The 18,747-nt window shown below is 39.6% G+C and overlaps 1 protein-coding gene across 3 annotated transcripts; it reads left to right on the top strand.

The window, feature by feature from the left end:
• The first annotated feature begins 11,009 nt into the window (after positions 1 to 11,009).
• On the top strand, positions 11,010 to 18,315 carry LOC125275357 (E3 ubiquitin-protein ligase RING2-A-like). 3 transcript variants are annotated; one of them, XM_048202201.1, is made up of 8 exons: positions 11,013 to 11,630; positions 12,144 to 12,248; positions 12,529 to 12,600; positions 12,801 to 12,961; positions 13,067 to 13,282; positions 13,595 to 13,915; positions 15,938 to 16,142; positions 16,225 to 18,315. In XM_048202201.1, the coding sequence occupies exons 3-8, from the start codon at positions 12,598 to 12,600 to the stop codon at positions 16,390 to 16,392; spliced, it is 1,074 nt and encodes a 357-aa protein (XP_048058158.1). In that variant the 5' UTR covers positions 11,013 to 11,630; positions 12,144 to 12,248; positions 12,529 to 12,597; the 3' UTR covers positions 16,393 to 18,315. The 3 variants fall into 3 exon arrangements, with proteins under 3 accessions (XP_048058157.1, XP_048058158.1, XP_048058156.1); XM_048202200.1 differs by lacking the exon at positions 12,529 to 12,600 and having other exon boundaries at positions 11,010 to 11,630; positions 12,154 to 12,248; XM_048202199.1 differs by lacking the exon at positions 12,529 to 12,600 and having other exon boundaries at positions 11,016 to 11,630.
• Positions 18,316 to 18,747: the final 432 nt, after the last annotated feature.

Genomic DNA, 18,747 nt, shown 5'->3' with positions numbered 1-18,747 from the left:
TGGTCCGTGACGATAACGTAATAGGAGGTGTGCGCTGAGGCTCCACCTTCACTCGCGTCAAACGCGTCTTTGACTCATTTCGTGTGTTTGAGTTTGTTGAGGTAAGATCTCCGCGAGTTGTGCTTGTAAAAAAATGAGGCACTAACACTGTTTTTCATGTTTGATACTGTAAAGCTGCTTGATTGTATGCAATCTATTAGATAAAGTGCTATATGAAGATGTGACGTGATTGGAGTGCTACTTTGCAGAGCTCATGCTTCCATGCTGTTATGATCAGACACTTTTCTTATGCTTAATAAATGCTTGCTGTTTTCTTATTTTTGTTGTGTTTATTTTGTTGCTCAGAAGAAAGTGCATGGCACATATTCATATAACCGTCGCTCTCAGCAGATGCTCGATTACAGTATATCGCTGGTCATGCATTTTGAACTTAGTTTTACCCAAGCGGCAACCTCCCCCTATCAATACGGAAGTAACTTAAACTGCGATTCATCGACTGGCCGCTAGGGACAGGCTCCAAAAGAGAGCAGAATCTCATAGAGTCCCAAGTTAAATTGGCCAAGTTTATAGCAGAAAAAAACATGTTTACAAGTTGGTTCAAATTGTGGTTTTGGTCTATACTGCTATTTTTGCCCTTCATGACAACTCTGAGGGGGGTGAATTTTTTTTATAACTTATCCGTTTAAATTATATTAAGCCTTAAAGTTCTGCATAATTAAGGGCGTGGTCACTTGAGTGACAGGTAGATTGCGCTGCTGTCTGTGAGCCGCCATGTTACCTCAGCTGCCGCTGAATTTGGCATCTCAGCCGTTTTTGTGCTTTTTTTCTCGATTATTTTATACAATTATAAAATATGGCTTGCTGCATAATATTCAAGACTGATGTGTGTCTGTGTAGATGTGCTCGCATGGGGAAGAGACACAGAACACACGTTGTTGGATCGTGGCATTGGCTGAAAGTTTTGATTGTGAGATTTACTACAATGACAATACCAGAGGGCTGTTTCATAAAATATGCTAAGAAAAGCGAGGATTAAACTCCAAAACCTGACTTGAATTAACCTAACAAATGAGTTTGGGCTAAAACGGTTTCATAAAAGGTAATTGAAGTTCACGCAGTCCCGCTAATTCGATCCAGGTTCACCTAGTCAAGATAATTTAGCGTGCACGCTTTTCTTAAGCAGCCCTAGAGGTCGATCATGGATCAAATCGATCCACCATAGGAAACGGCATACATTTTGTGCTATTTTATGCGTTTGAGACATGGTGTTTTCCTTAGTCCATAACTTACTTTTCACAAGTTTATTCTCCATCTGTAAATGTTAGAAAGTAATGCAAATATTTCCATTTTGAGGCTAAACTTCACAGTGAACGAGCGCTGCTGCGCGCATGCGCGCTAAACAGACGGGACGCAATAGAAGCGCACTAATTCTAAAATATACATTTCGCTAAAATATTTGATGTTGGACATTAAATGTGCCTTATGTACACTTTCAAACCTACAAGTAAGTGTATTTTTATGATAGTAACTGTAAATGGACTATTGTAATGGGGTAAACCAATATACTTTGGGACAATTACTGAGTTTAGATTCATCTTACCAATTAAAATTTAGTCTGTGCATATTAATTTTAATTTCTAATTTTGTGATTTTAATTTCTGCTCTTCTAATAACCATAAAGAGTACTACTGCCAAACAAAACCAGAGAGAAATGTATTCATATATTTTAAAACAATCTAATTAAATATTGGGCACAAAACATTTAACCAGTAAGAAAGGAAAACCTATATATATATATATATATATATATATATATATATATATATATATATATATATATTCAGGTTGATTAGGACACTTTTTCCCAGTCATTTCAATAGCAAAAAGTGTCATAACCTGAATTCCATATATATATATATATATATATATATATATATATATATATATATATATATATATATATATATATATATATATATGAGACCAGAGTATAGATTAAATATGGGCCTTGGAAAAGGCTAGCTGACTTTATTGTGCTTTGACTACAGTGGGTAGTTTCAGTGTGGACAACAACCATGCATGCCACTTCAGCAGGCTGCATCTTACTCTGACACTCTTTTCATAGCTTTTGCTGGCTCTGAAACACTCACTTGGTATTTCTCCTGCTCTTTGTCTAGCAAAAAAATCACTCAATGAATCACTTAATGAAATCACTTAATGAAAGCTTACAAATGAAGGCCTGATTGTTTCAGGGGCCTTGTCACAGGTTTATTGATTTTGAATTTCTGTGTTACTTTTGCTATATTTTCACACTTAAAAACAATGATTTGGTAATCCTCTTGTATTCTTCTGTGCTAAGAAATAAGTCTCCTGACAGTTCTCTCCCAAGTGCTTCCATTGTTGTCAGCCTTAAGTCTGAGAATGATTCAGTGGGCTATATAACACTTAATTTTTAAGAAATTACTTCTCTTTAAATGTTTTGTTTCTCATCATACTTACCTTTTAATAAAATATTAAAATAATAAAAATGTCTTAAACTTACACCAATATATATTTTTATTTAGCACAATTTAGTAAATGTGTGTATTATATATATTGTTACGGGTGGCTGGTAGAGAGATGAGGCAGATACGGATTTCCACAACAAAGACACTCTTTAATAAACAACGGCAAGGAATACCAAACTAACACCTTAACATAAACAGAACGGACAAGGAGTGCAGGGAGTGAGTGCAATATATGGGAGTGCTGACAATAGAGTCCAGGTGCAGGTGATCCGTGAAGATGGGGAGCTGACGAGGGAAGTGAGTGCAGGTGACGAAACAGGAGGATCATGGGAAATGGAGTCCAGGGAAACACGGGATCTGTGACATTACCCCCCCCTCCCGGTTGTTTCATCTACGGCGCGAGGACGCGCCTACCGGGGCGGGCGCCCTGGAGACCTCAAGCTGGTGCAGGGGGAGGAGCAGACTGGAGTGGAGGTCTCCAGGGCAGGTTCAAAAGCCATGGCGGGTCAGGGGCTGAAGGCAGCCATGGCGGGTCAGGGGCTGAAGGCAGCCATGGCGGGTCAGGGGCTGAAGGCAGCCATGGCGGGGTCAGGTGCAGCGGGCAGCCATGGGGGGGTCAGGTGCAGCGGGCAGACATGGCGGGTCAGGTGCAGCGGGCCGCCATGGCGGGTCAGGGACCGAAGGCTTCATGCCGTCGTTCCCAGGCGGCGCTGAAGGACCGGCGGGAGATGGCGGAACCAGCGGCTCCGCCGACCGAAGCGCAGCCGGGGCTCCAGAAGGCCGCAGTAGGAGACAGGCGACAGACAACAAAGTGAACACTGGGGGGAGTGAGGAGGCCAACTGGAGCTGAGGGACGGAGGGACGGAGCGAAGACGGAGGAGTGCAGTCCAGAAGTGAGGGCAGGCTGACGAGGGACCAAGGTGTGAACGGGGGCAGGATGGAGACTGGTGACACTGGTGGACTGATGGGCAACGGTGGAGCAGAGGGAGGTTGGAGCCGGGGTGAAGGTAATCGCCCAGAGGTCCGAGGTGGAGATCTGGGCGAGGGGGCTTGAGGTGGAGGTGCAGTGAAGACACAAATGGACGGAGGTGGGAGAGGGAGGCAGGGAGGGAAAACAGTCTTAGCGCTGTATGTTTCAACAACAAAGTTCATAATAGGAGCGGCTGGAACTGAGGGTTCGGCGGCGGCTGGAGCTGAGGGCTCGGCGGCGGCTGGAGCTGAGGGCTCGGCGGCTGAGGCAGGAGCTGAGGGCTCGGCGGCTGAGGCAGGAGCGGAGGGCTCGGCGGCTGAGGCAGGAGCGGAGGGCTCGGCGGCTGAGGCAGGAGCGGAGGGCTCGGCGGCTGAGGCAGGAGCGGAGGGCTCGGCGGCTGAGGCAGGAGCGGAGGGCTCGGCGGCTGAGACTGGGGATACTGGCTCGGCGGCTGAGACTGGGGATACTGGCTCGGCGGCGGAGACTGGGGATACGGGCTCGGCGGCGGAGACTGGCGCTGCCTGCTCGGCGGCGGAGACTGGCGCTGCCTGCTCGGCGGCGGAGACTGGCGCTGCCTGCTCGGCGGCGGAGACTGGCGCTGCCTGCTCGGCGGCGGAGACTGGCGCTGCCTGCTCGGCGGCGGAGACTGGCGCTGCCTGCTCGGCGGCGGAGACTGGCGCTGCCTGCTCGGCGGCGGAGACTGGCGCTGCCTGCTCGGCGGCGGAGACTGGCGCTGCCTGCTCGGCGGCGGAGACAGGCGCTGCCTGCTCGGCGGCGGAGACTGGAGAACTTGCAGGTTTGCGGTTTGCACAGGGTTGGAGCGGTAGGCTCGGAAAGGGCTGAAGCGGGCTCTGGAGATACTGGAGCGGGCTCTGGAGATACTGGAGCGGGCTCTGGAGAGACTGGAGCGGGCTCTGGAGAGACTGGAGCGGGCTCTGGAGAGACTGGAGCGGGCTCTGGAGAGACTGGCGCGGCTTGCTTCCTCCTCCTCCGCCTACGGGACCCAGTGGAGGAGTGTGGCTTCCGTGTGGGGCAGGCAGGGCGTTTGCTGGAGGGGTATGCGGAGGAAGAAGGTGGCTGACTGACTGGCCCGGCCAACCATGTTTCTGCCTGCTCGGCGGCGGAGACTGGCGCTGCCTGCTCGGCGGCGGAGACTGGCGCTGCCTGCTCGGCGGCGGAGACAGGCGCTGCCTGCTCGGCGGCGGAGACTGGAGAACTTGGCTCGGCGGAGACTGGAGATACGGGCTCGGACCAAAAGTCAATTAACCAGACCGCATCATCTGGCGGTTTGCACAGGGTTGGAGCGGTAGGCTCGGAAAGGGCTGAAGCGGGCTCTGGAGATACTGGAGCGGGCTCTGGAGATACTGGAGCGGGCTCTGGAGAGACTGGAGCGGGCTCTGGAGAGACTGGAGCGGGCTCTGGAGAGACTGGCGCGGCTTGCTTCCTCCTCCTCCGCCTACGGGACCCAGTGGAGGAGTGTGGCTTCCGTGTGGGGCAGGCAGGGCGTTTGCTGGAGGGGTATGCGGAGGAAGAAGGTGGCTGACTGACTGGCCCGGCCAACCATGTTTCTGGATGGACTAGAGACAGACACCCATCCTGAACCCAATCAACAACAAATTTGGAGTCATTTAACCACAAAATGGAATTTATGGTTTCGCTTAAGGAGAAACGATAATCGGGTTCACCAAAACGGATGGTGTCATCGTCTAGTCCATCCAGAAACAGGGAGATCAAACGTGCTTCAGGCCAGTCGGACAAAAAAGCGAGCTCAACAAACTCCTCCACATACCTTTCCAGCGAACGACCCACCTGTAGAAGCCCGATGAGGCGTTCGCCAGCAGTCAGAGGAGTGCTAGGTGAGGGAGAAGTTGGAGCCTGGGAGCCGATGAAAGTCTCCATTTCGTGGAAATCCAGTCGTTTTTAGGTCCGTTCTTCTGTTACGGGTGGCTGGTAGAGAGATGAGGCAGATACGGATTTCCACAACAAAGACACTCTTTAATAAACAACGGCAAGGAATACCAAACTAACACCTTAACATAAACAGAGAACGGACAAGGAGTGCAGGGAGTGAGTGCAATATATGGGAGTGCTGACAATAGAGTCCAGGTGCAGGTGATCCGTGAAGATGGGGAGCTGACGAGGGAAGTGAGTGCAGGTGACGAAACAGGAGGATCATGGGAAATGGAGTCCAGGGAAACACGGGATCTGTGACATATATATATATATATATATATATAAAATATACACACATAATAATATACACATAATATACACATAATATACACATACACTATATATATATATATATATATATATATATATATATATATATATATAGTGTATGTGTATATTATGTATATGTATATTATGTATATATATATATATATATATATATGTTAATAAAGTCAAATAATTGTATGTGAGAGAGTCAGTTGTAATATCATTGTAATATCATTTTATGTTGACCTTTTGTTGTATAAACTTTTCGTGTGCTGGACTGTGGATTATAGGCTCATTTTATGATGATTATGCGCGGATGAACTGGATGATGGGCTCACTTTACGTTGGATGGAGGAAGACTGTTATAAAATTATCTTCACTGTGGATGGAGACCCGCCTTATGTTGGACATTGGGATCAATTATAATTTGACAATTGGGAAAAGATTAAATATTAGGTTTAAAATGTTATATCAAATGTGGACTGCACTGTGGAGATTTGGGAGTACAGGGGTCTTATGAGTATTTTGTGAGGCGACTGTATGTTTGTGCGTGGTTGTACACAAGGTAATGCCTAAAAGAGTTATATAAGAACAATTCTAAAATAATATGACTGAGTTTGATTATGATTTGTCAGTAGTTAATAGAGACATAGATGAACATGAGTTAGAAAATATTGATAGTTCTTATAGAAGTGAACTGATTGAACATAGTAATTTAATTGTGCATGATTTTTCAAATTATAAAACAAATGAGTTTGGGGAAGATATAGATCCAGATAATAATTTCTATAATAATATAATAAATGAATGTGAGTATTATACTGAAGAGCAATGCAATAATATTAATATGGGAGGAGCTTTTAGTTTGATTCATTTCAATAGCAGAAGCCTGTACAAAAACTTTGAAGATATCAAAGAATACCTTAGTAAAATTAATAAATTCAGTGTTATTGCTGTTTCGGAAACTTGGTTGGATGTGGACAAGGCTTGTGAAGTGGAATTGGAGGGATATGAGCTCTTTACTAAGAATAGGATTAATAAAAAAGGGGGTGGCGTCGCATTATATGTGGATAATGACCTGAGCTGTAAAATTGTTGATAGTCTGTCAACTACCATTGAGGGAGTTCTAGAGTGTTTATCTGTCGAAATCGCAGTCCTAAAATCTAAAAATATTACTGTTAGCTGTCTCTATAGAACACCAGGATCATGTTTAGATTTATTTAATAAAAATGTTGACAATTTGTTTGGTAACCTTAATAAGATGCATATTGTGTGTGGTGATTTTAATATAAATCTTTTAAATCCCCATAATAATATGAAAACTAGTGATTTCATCACAACCATGTATAGTAATAATCTATTTCAACTTATCACTAAACTCACAAGAATTACAGCCAATACAGCTACATTAATAGATAATATATTTACGAACAGACTTGAAACCCAAATAACTGCTGGATTGCTCATAAATGATATTACTGATCATCTTCCTGTGTTCAGTATTTTTCACAAACTCCTTCATAAGGCTACTGTTTTTAAAGTAGATCAAATTAAAACTATACGTCATAGAACCCCTGAAACCATGACTGCCTTAAAAACTGATTTGTTTAATCAGACATGGGACAAAGTCTATGCCACCTTTGACCCTGATAAGGCTTATGACACCTTTTTGACTACATTATTAAGTCTTTATGATAAACATTGCCCACTAAAGGAATACTCTATAAAAGACAGAACCAACCTAGAGAAACCATGGATAACAAAGGGCATAGCTAATGCTTGCAAAAAGAAAAAATACCTTTACAAATTATTTATAAAACATAGAACCAAAGAAGCAGAGGATAAATATAAATTGTATAAAAATAAGTTAATTAATATAATAAGATCAAACAGACGATTTTATTATCATAATATTTTGGATCAGTACAAAAATAACATCCACACTACTTGGAAAGTACTAAATAGTATTATCAAGAAGCGAACCAACAAAAATGATTATCCAAATTACTTTGTGAAAGACGGCCATATTTTAAACGGTAATAAGGAAATATCAATGGCGTTCAATAATTTTTTTGCAAATGTTTGAACCCACTCTAGCCAATGAAATCTCTCAACCATCAGCTGTAAAGGAAATAGACAAAAACATTATTAAAGGAAATGTGAACTCTTTGTTCTTGAGGAGTGTGGATGAAAATGAAATTATTCAAATTGTGAGTAAACTTAAGAATAAGATGTCAACAGATTGTTTTGAATTTGATACGATCTTAGTAAAAGAAATTATACATAGCATTGCAACTCCACTCACATATATTTGTAATCAGTCTTTTCTTATGGGCATTTTCCCGTCTAAAATGAAAACGGCCAAGGTACCCATTTTTAAATGTGGAGATAAACATCAATTTACAAACTATAGGCCAATTTCACTACTTTCACAATTTTCAAAAATTTTAGAAAAGTTATATGTTATAAGACTTGATGATTATCTCAATAAATTCAACCTTATTTCAGATTATCAATTTGGTTTCAGGTCAAACAGAGCAACCTCAATGGCAGTCATTGAACTGGTTGAGGAAATATCCACAGCGATTGATAATGGAGAGTACACTGTCGGTGTTTTTATCGACTTGAGCAAGGCATTTGATACCATTGATCACAATCTGCTGTTGGCTAAATTAGAACAATATGGTATCAGAGGTATTGCCCATGATTGGTTGAGAGACTATCTCAGTGGTAGAGATCAATATGTACATATTAACAATTATGACTCTGAAAGAACAAACATAACGCATGGAGTTCCACAGGGCTCTATACTGGGGCCAAAGCTGTTTATAATGTACATAAATGACATTCCAAAGATCCTGACAAACTTACATTGTATCTTGTTCGCTGATGATACTAGTCTCTACGGCTCTGGACAAAATTTAGAGTTTCTTTTGGAGACAGTGGAAAAAGAGCTTTCCAAATTAAAAACTTGGTTTGATTACAATAAATTATCAATGAATTTGAATAAAACTAAATATATTATTTTTGGTAATAGAAAAATTGAGGAATCAATCAAAATTAAAATTAATCATATTGACATTGAGAGAGTGTGGAACACAAAATTTTTGGGTATTTATATTGATGACAAACTCAACTGGAAATTTCATATAAATTACCTAAAGACAAAAATATCTAAAATTATTGGTATAATGTGCAAAATTAAGTCATCTATTAATCAAAATTCACTAAATTTATTATATAATTCGCTCATTCTTCCGTACCTAAATTATTGTGTGGAGATATGGGGGAATAATTATAAATCTATTATTAAACCTATCTTCATATTGCAGAAGAAAGCTATTAGAATTATTAATAGAGTTGATTATTACGCCCCAACTAACCCATTGTTTATTAAATTAAATGCTTTGAAATTACAGGATTTAGTTGATCTTAGCACAGCCACAATGATGTATAAGGTTCACAATCTCAAGCTCCCAGTCTGTATTCAGGAGAGGTTCAAGCCTAGAGAGACTCGATATAATTTGAGAGGAACTGGGGTCTATCAAAAAAATAAGGCCAGGACCAATATCAAAGGGAGGTGCTTCTCAGTTCGAGGAGTAAATTTATGGAATAGCCTGGATGATACATTAAAACAATCTACATCAATAATGGCGTTCAAAAAAATTTACAAATGTGATTGGTAGTTATATTGCATTGGAATGATATTGTTTAGTTTATTTTAAATATTTTTAAAACAAGAAGGAGGCAAGTGTATAACATAATGATTCATGGCAGTATAAGGGTAAGGGAATGTTTAGAGGGAAATTAACAAGGTGTTTTGTGTCATGTTATTAGAAATGGCTTACATTTGAAAAACATCTCATTAATATGTTATCCGTATGAGCTGTTCATATAGAGCTGGTAGTATTCTTGAATTATTTATTTATTTTTTTTTATTTTTTTTTATTTTCCACTTTGCTGCTTTCTGATTATTGTTGCCAAATGTTGGGCATTTAAATCTTGGTGTAAATAGGGTTAGGCATTAATAAGTGTTTCACTCCAGCTTAAACCCCTTTAGTCATTGTTGTATGATAATAATTTCGTTTGTGTTTGTTGTTATGTTTGAATGACTGAAGAAAAAATAAATTACAATTACAATTACAATTCCTATTGGTCAGTGTTAGAGGAGCTCAGCTTAGCCTGACAGTTAGCCTGCTCCGGAGCAGGCTAGCTGCAAAGTGTAAATCTCCATAGTAACTTAATGTAGATTAATTTAGCCTCCCTTCATGCAACCGAGTCAGGGCTAAATTCAGCCAGGATAACTGGAAAATCCCAGCTTAATCCCTTATCTTGCTTTTGTGCAATACCCCCCAGGAGGATATACAACTCTGACAGCACTGCTTGGATATTATAACTAAAACTTCTGCACTATTTTGAAAAAAAAAAAATACTTTGGACACAGGCACATTTTGTTAGATACGATCGTATACAGTTTTACAACATAAACGCTGCTCAGATTGCATCCTTTCTTGAAGAACGATGACAGAGAGCAGATCATTCAGAAGAAATGTGAAATGTTTTTTTGCAATGGACACTCATATTTTACCCAAGTGCCACGGATTGGATTCATCTCACGATCTCTATTTCATTATAAAGGTATGAAGTCCCATTTGATTTTCCATGTTGTTATTTGCACACCCAACACTACTGGTGTTGGAGCATCTATATCTTAAAGAAACACCGTAGATTGACAGTAAACCTTTAGAACGTTCTGATGATAAAACTTATCTTCATTAATATTTTAGATTGTATCTAAGATAGATAGATAGCTCCTTTGCTTGCTAACATGGTCACGTCGAGCTAGGCGGGCGTGGTTTCAGCAACCAGTCACATCAGCTCAAACCACCTCCCCGCCTCTTTGCCGATTTTCAGTTATCCGGGAGTGACGTGCGGTGACGCGCAGCTAAGATGGCCGCGGCCTCATTTATGCATCAAAACTGCTGTTCAGAACTCTATGGGTGACATCATGGACGCTGCATCCATATTTTTTTTACAGTCTATGGTTTTACCCCTAAACGAAGAACAAAAAAGAACTTCGCTTGAAGTATACCGGGGCCTTTATTCATTTCACTTTTGGTGTGAAAGGGCCTTAATATTTGCCAAAAATAGAACTTTTTGTTGTTATTAAAAGACATAGTGTACAAGCAAGCCCACAATATTCAGTGTGTGATTTGTTTGTTTTTGCTGGTTTGGTGAATTGTATTAATAACTGTTACGACTTAATATGGTCATTTTGCTAAATTTTTTGCTTGAACATTAAACATAATCATTTCTGTAATACATTTTAATTTTGCAACTTATAAAGCGTTAAAATATATGTTTAAATTATATTTTAAAACTAGTGTAGGAAACAGCAAATGTAAATCATTATAGCACATATATGGAAAATGTAAATTTAAATACAGAAATACATTGCCATTTTACATATTGCATTGCCATTTGGCATATTACACTTTAAATTGAATATTGCTACACATGTGCTTCCATACACAGTTACATGTACTATGTATACATCCAAATGAATCGATTTTGAATCGAGATCGAAATTGAACAGCAAGCTTATAATCGAATCAATACTCCAAGATGAACTCAAGTTGGCAGTAACTTTTGAAAAAAAAAAGGAAAACAGCATTGATTCATATAAAATGACTTAATGATCACCAGTGTTGGATAGGAATATTAAATGAGTGCTATGAGTTACATATATGAAAACCTATGATGAAAACATGTGCGCGCAGTACTGTACTTCGCCGCTAGAGGGCATCGGGCAGGAAATGAGGTGACTCCTTAGAAAACAACATCCGGTATTATGATGTTAAAATATTAGGTTTTCTCTCGTGTGCTGAAAAAGTTCAGCAGCAGACACTGATCTCAGACAGACACATTTAAGGGTGAGCGTGTGAACTTTAATGCTTTCATTCTCAGTTTCTTTTCACATCTTCATCATTAGTGACTGTAGATTAAACTAACATAAAAGTACCAATAACGTACTATAGTATTACAATGTTTCTAAGACATGGTACCGTGGTAAATCCGCGGCAGTTTTTTTCAAGTACCTTGGAGCATCGTGTAAATACCATTATTGGTATCATACAGTTCCGTGGTATCATTTACGCAGCGAAAGACATTAACTATATGAAACAAAAATATACGTAATAATAGTTAATTGGTTTAAGTTTTAAAATAAAGCAGCAACTAACACAAGGCTTTTGTAGGACAGAATTATTCATAATAAGGATGGTTTCATCGAATCAGTCCAGGAAGTTTGTATTATGTGTGCATATTTTGTTTCAAACTGGTTACATTTCATTTTGTTAATATTTCTAAAATTGTCCATTTGAACGATTCTTTTAAGATTAAACTGGTAGTAAAAACTGACGTTCGCATGGGTCGTGTGTGTAAAGTGTGTTTCAGTTGTCAGTGAAGTCATGATGGCGAATCCAATGAGTGTTCAGACTCTGAGTAAGACATGGGAACTTAGTCTATATGAACTCCACCGAACGCCACAGGTACGTACACTCACTCACTCACTCGCTCTCTCTCAAATTCAAATGTCAACTTGAAAACAAAACTGGACTCCATTGGACCTCTTGAGATTAACCCTTATGAATGTTGTTCAAACATTCACAGCATGTCACCAGTTGTTGTACTGATTGGATACAAGGCATTCCTAGTTCTACCTGTAACTCAGAATCTTAGACATATTATTCCATGTGTCATTTGTTAATGTTGCCTCAAATGTGCTCAGAGATGTGAAATTTACTTTCTACATATGACTCTTTACTACAGTCGGTGTCTTCATTTCCATAAAGTTAAGTGTCCTCATTTTCTGCGTCAATAGCAGCACCAAATGGAATAATGGTAATTTATAAACTGATATTGCAAACATTCCACATTCCCAATGCCCTCTTCTTCCTGTTGCCCCCATCCTTTGCTGAGACAAAGATATGAATCAGAATTGGACATGCACACTTTTTATTTTCAGTTTTCATTTGAATACAAATTCGAATTTATCGAATATATTTATGTCTTAAGTTCCACCCATGTATGTATTGTTTCAGGAGGCGATTATGGACAGCACAGAGATTGCTGTGTCGCCCAGAAGTCTCCACAGTGAGCTTATGTGTCCCATTTGTCTGGACATGCTGAAAAACACCATGACCACCAAAGAGTGTCTGCATCGTTTCTGCTCCGAGTGCATCGTCACTGCGCTCCGATCAGGGTAAGACCATTCTTTTACATTTAAGAACGATCAGATCAACTGCCATTTGCCAATTGATCAGATATTTCTTGCTCACTTCTGCCCTTTAATTATTTTATGCTGCAGAAATAAAGAGTGTCCAACCTGCAGGAAGAAGCTTGTGTCCAAGCGTTCTCTTCGCGCCGACCCAAATTTTGATGCCCTGATCTCTAAGATGTACCCTAGCCGTGATGAGTATGAGGCCCATCAGGATAAAGTTCTGGAGCAGCTCAGTCGACTGCACAACAAAGAGGCACTCAGCAGCAGCATTGAGCAGGGCCTGCGCATGCAGGCCAGACACAGGTCACAGCACAGCTAGGAGTGCATATGCATGTCCACTTAAATCTTGCCCTAAAACTTAAATAGTGCCTTCAAAAATGGCAATTCTGTCATTATTTACTCACCCTAACATTGAACATAGAACAAAAATTTTGAGAAATTTTCATATAGCACTATCAATACAGTGAAAGTAATCCTTCTCACTGAGCTTTACAGTTAAACAGGAGTACTGTACTTGTAAGACGTCTTATTTTTATGTGAAATGAGTAACAAAGTTTGCACTTTGGCTAAACTGAGTTACTCCCCCCTTTGTTTTTTTTTTTTTTTTTTTTTTAGAGCTCAGCGTGTCCGTAAGCTGCATCCAGAGAGTGAAAACACTACCTTCAGCGGTGGTGAGGATAACGGTGACACTCGTTCACATGTCTCGCACGACTCTGCCCCTTCACACCATACCTCTGCCCCGGCAAGCTACGCTCCAGAGGCCGGACCGAGTCGCAGTAAAAAGCAGCAAATGTCTGATGATTCTGGACCTGAGGCTTTTGGAGAGAGTTGTACACCTCCTGGACAACTGCCAGGCCATGGGCCAAGCTCAGAAATTGAACTTATATTTTGCCCACATCCCCTGCTGGTCAACAACCAACAGTACAGCCAGACAAGGTATAAGGAAAATGCGTGACTAAGGGTATATGGGTAATTTTTCAGTGAGAGGACAATTTTACATGATTAATTGTAACAGCTAGGGCTGTGCAATTAATCGTATTTTCAATTTCAATTTTGATTTTTCTTCCAACGATTATAAAAACAAGATAATCGAGGTACAACGATTACTGTACCGCTGCTGCATTCCGTTCAGCACACCTTCCTTTCCTTCACAGTGGTGTGCTTTTATTCCTCCCTAATCCAAACTTAACATCCAAATCAGCCGAATAAGAGAGGGATGTTAAATGCAGTATACTGTTGCTAAACTTCGGGACGTGCTTGATATTAAACATAAACAGTGCTATTATAAGCGCATTAAGCAGCAAAACGGACACTGTTCCCTAGGCAGCCACCTGTGCGTGCGTTCCGAGACAGTGCAGAACACGCATAAGCAAAGGGCTTCAGATATGTGCCTAAACAGTCAAATAGCCAACACATATATCGAAATGCCGTTTAGGTAAGTATCCTTGTAAATGCAGTCAGTTAGTTATTAAAGGGTTAGTTCACCCAAAAATGAAAATAATGTCATTTATTACTCACCCTCATGTCGTTCTACACCCGTAAGACCTTCATTCATCTTCAGAACACAAATTAAGATAAGATGGTGCACAAAAAGTATTCTTGTCCTTTTATAATATTAAGTTAGAACCACTGAACTCGCATGAACTGTTTCAAATATGTTTTTAGTGCCTTTATGGACTTTGAGAGTTTGAATGGCTTTGCTCTCATTAGAGGCCTCACTGAGCCATCGGATTTCATCAACAATATCTTAATTTGTGTTCAGAAGATGAACGAAGGTCTTACAGCTGTAGAATGACATGAGGGTGAGTAATAAATGACATTATTTTCATTTTTGGGTGAACTAACCCACTGAGAAAGTGCGCGTGTGTATTGCTGCCTTCACGTTATCTGAAATTTGATAATTACCACTTCTGAAGTCGTGATTACGAGCTCATCGCATTGGGTCCGTGCAGCTCTTAAAGGGACAGCAGCCAACATTAATGATTGCTAAAGTCATTGTTAATCTAACTAGAAAAGACAAAGATAAAATGAATTGAATGAATAACTTTTTTAGTTTTAAATAAGAATTAGTCTATATTTAATGTATACAGCAGTTATTTTACATTTCATTACTTTATTCAGTTTCTGTTAGGTATTACTTATCTAAATACCACTGTTAGTACATCTGAAAAACCTAAAGCACTGTTTATTTCATTTGTATTTTTGTTCTGTTGCATTTTTTGTCTGCTTTGTTTGTAATTAGTTTCTTTGTTCTTATTTAATTGACTGTTTATTGTCTTCTGTAGCTGTTTTGAGGACTTTCTACTTGCATTAACCTAGTATTAGTTTTTACTGAAGTAGTGATAATTGTGAAATTTCACTGATATTTAAAATGACTCATATCATGAAATAAGGCTTTGATCATATCACCCACCAATAATCGTGTTAAATAATTGTGATTATGATTTTTGCCATAATCGAGCAGCCCTAGTAACAGCATAGTAATGTAAAGAGATATTTTATTTGCTCATTAAACTCAAAGCTTCTGCAAAGAAAGAGTGTAGATGAACAAAAAAGTTCAAACAACAGGGATAATGTACAGTCATCTCAGCTTTTCACCACATGAATAATGACAGGGACATGAAATATTGATTTGAGGTGCAAGATGGCAGCAGCTGAGTTTCAATGAAACAAGAAAAAGCGCATCCAATCACATTGTGATACGAAAGAAAAGAAACTAAAGAATCGCTGGCCTCAAATACCCAGATGAGTGTCGTCATACAACGTTTCTATTGACGATAGTCATTATTGGGGAATAACTGACATAATGACTGACCAATCAGAACCAAACATTTCAGAGAGCTGTGTATTACTTTTTTTTTTTTTTTTGTTGAAGTACTTACTCTTAAAGCTTTATGGATGGAAATGTAATTATGGGAATGAACATATTGGGAGCTACATTCTCCTTTCTGCTCTCAGATATGTCAAAACCACAGCCAATGCCACAGTAGACCACCTCTCCAAATATCTGGCTCTCCGCATTGCTCTGGAGGACAGTCAAAGTGAAACGCAGGCGAACAGAAACATGGAGGGAGAGCCAGGAGCTACCAGCAACAGTAGTCTGCAGGATGTCAGTGAAAAACAGTTTACAATCTATATCAGCACAACAGGAGGACAGTTCTCTGTGAGTCATGCTGCCATCAGTACTCTGCTAATAGAGAAATCAGAGTTTGGCTTGTCTTATCTTTAACGTTTCTGTCTTTCAGACACTAAATGGCTCTTTGACTTTGGAGCTGGTGAATGAGAAGTTCTGGAAGGTCTGTAAACCTCTAGAGCTCTTCTACGCTCCTACACAAGACCAGAAGCAGCAACAGAATCAGACCCCTCAACTGGGGCAGACAGACGAAAGCCAAGGAAAATCATCTTTAAACTAAAGGCGAATAACGATCTCTTTATGCAGATATATTCAACTGTGACTGCAACTCCTGAGCTTAGAGACAGTCTATCAAGTTCACCACACTACTCCTGCACAAATACATGAACCTCCTGTCTATACCAGTGCTACTCAAAACCCCACCACTGCACATTTTGGATATATCTCTTATCAGACACATCCATTTTGGGTTTTGCAGTCTCTACTAATGAGCTGCTAAGTTAAATCAGGTCTGTTTCGATGAGGAAGACATCCAAAATGTGCAGTGGTGGAAGGACAGGTTAAAGAAGTACTGGTCTATACAACTAGTCAATCCACACCACTGAAGGACTGGAGATCATGTAGATCAGTGTTGCCCACCCATTTTTTTTTTTCTAGCGTACCATAGCAAAGCAGTTACATAGACAAGGCAATAAAGGTAAATTTGTAGAAACTAAGGGTTTGTCCCAATAGCTACACTTGTGGACACTTGAGTGTGCATGCAACAGGAACAAAGTGTTTAAGACCGTCTGAGGTCCAAAAAATGCCTTAGTGTCTTTAACACACTAAATCCACACTTTGTCTAATATTGGATCGCAGTTGTTTCAAACTAAGCACATCCCATCATTTATCATCGTCAGGAACTTATACTGCCCAAAATCGTGATATGTCAAGAAAAACTTTCCAATGCAAGTTAAATCAATTAGATATTGCATATAATTTGGCAGCAAAAAGAAAAATGTTGCAGAGATGTGTATTTTGTAAAATCTTTGCAACTGCTTTTTATCACTTAAATTATAAGCACAATTAATAAATTTGTTTTGTTACAAATAATCTTATGAACAAACATTTAACACCCCCCCCCCCCCCCCCAAAAAAGAAAGAAAGAAATGTAAATACAGCTTTGTAAAAACATTGTAAAAACAAAGTTCCATGGTTTTCACACCCACTTTGGCCAAATACATGCGATACATCTTGCAAGCAGACAAGTGATCATGCGCAAAGACTGAAAGTGTGGGTATTAGGACAGACCCTAAATTCAATTTGCAGATGTTGTATTGTGGCATGTTATAGAATCTCAGCTTATTCTAGTAAAATTACACGTGTATAAATATTAATGAGGAGTCAAAAAACTACCTCTGGACAGACTGTACTGAAGGGTCTGAGGATTCTTGGTAGCAGCAACCTGTGTGTGTATAGCCCAAGAGAGTGGCAATGCATTTGTATTGTTTCATTTGTTTTTGTTCATTTATTCATATAATCATTTAATGATTTATTTTTACCATCACTTAATGTAATGCTTCCTGCTTTTCCCCTTGGATTGATTCAAGATGTTTCTGCTTACTGTTTAGATACCAGACAAAACAGCTTCTGATGGGATCTGGGTACGTTTCTGATTATGTCATTACCAAAGCAACCCATACAGATAAATTGGTTATGTCTGGAAACACAAATCTTTTTTGATCACTTGCAATTAATAGTGTGGACAGTCTGAAAAGATCTAAGAAAAAAAAAGATTTTCCTGCTATCTGAACATAGCCTTTGCGGCACAGCGGACAGGATCAAACCTTGGACGAAAATTGACTCAATATAGTCTTAATTTTTAAATGGAAGTGAATGCAGTAACATGATCACAAATAATCAGACTAATCAATTATTTAAATCTATTGACAACGGTTTTGTACAAGTTTTTCCAAAAAGCCCTAAGTTGCCTCTGGTAGAAATGACTGATACAGATCTCTTAATAAATAAGACACCTTTTGCTCCATGCTAATGCTTTTGTAGTATAGTCTTTTTTTTTTTAATTGATAGGAATTACGGGGACATATGCAATCAGAATAGGATAAACTGATGTAGTGGCTCTAACTGGTTTTTATTTTACCCTTGCCTTGAACAAATGCATTTTTTTCCCCCATCAATAAAAAGACATTTATACTTCACTGCATTACTGTTGAACTTGATGAATCTGGCATCTTTTCTTAAAGGAATAGTTCACCCAAAAATAAATTCTGCCATTTACTCACCCCCAAGTTGTTCCAAACCTGTATGAATTTCCTCTGCTTATCACAAAAGGGGTTATTTTGAAGAATGTCAGTAACCAAACAGTTGATGGGACCCCACTGACTTCCATAATATTTGTTTTTCCATACTATGGAAGCCAATGGGGTCCATCAACTGTTTGGTTAACCAACATTCTTCATAATATCTTTTGTGTTCAGTAGAGGAAATTCATACAGGTTTGGAACAACTTGGTGAGAAAATGACAAAAACTGACTTTTTTGGGTGAACTATCCCCTTTTACTGCTTTCTCAGCATTAAAGCATCTTAAAAAAAAAAAAAAAAAAAAGACCAGTATCAAATAACTTTAGGTTTGTTG

This window comes from Megalobrama amblycephala, linkage group LG9 (assembly GCF_018812025.1).
Source record: "Megalobrama amblycephala isolate DHTTF-2021 linkage group LG9, ASM1881202v1, whole genome shotgun sequence".
Classification (NCBI taxonomy): domain Eukaryota; kingdom Metazoa; phylum Chordata; class Actinopteri; order Cypriniformes; family Xenocyprididae; genus Megalobrama; species Megalobrama amblycephala.
This window is presented reverse-complemented; position numbering and strand designations above follow the sequence as displayed.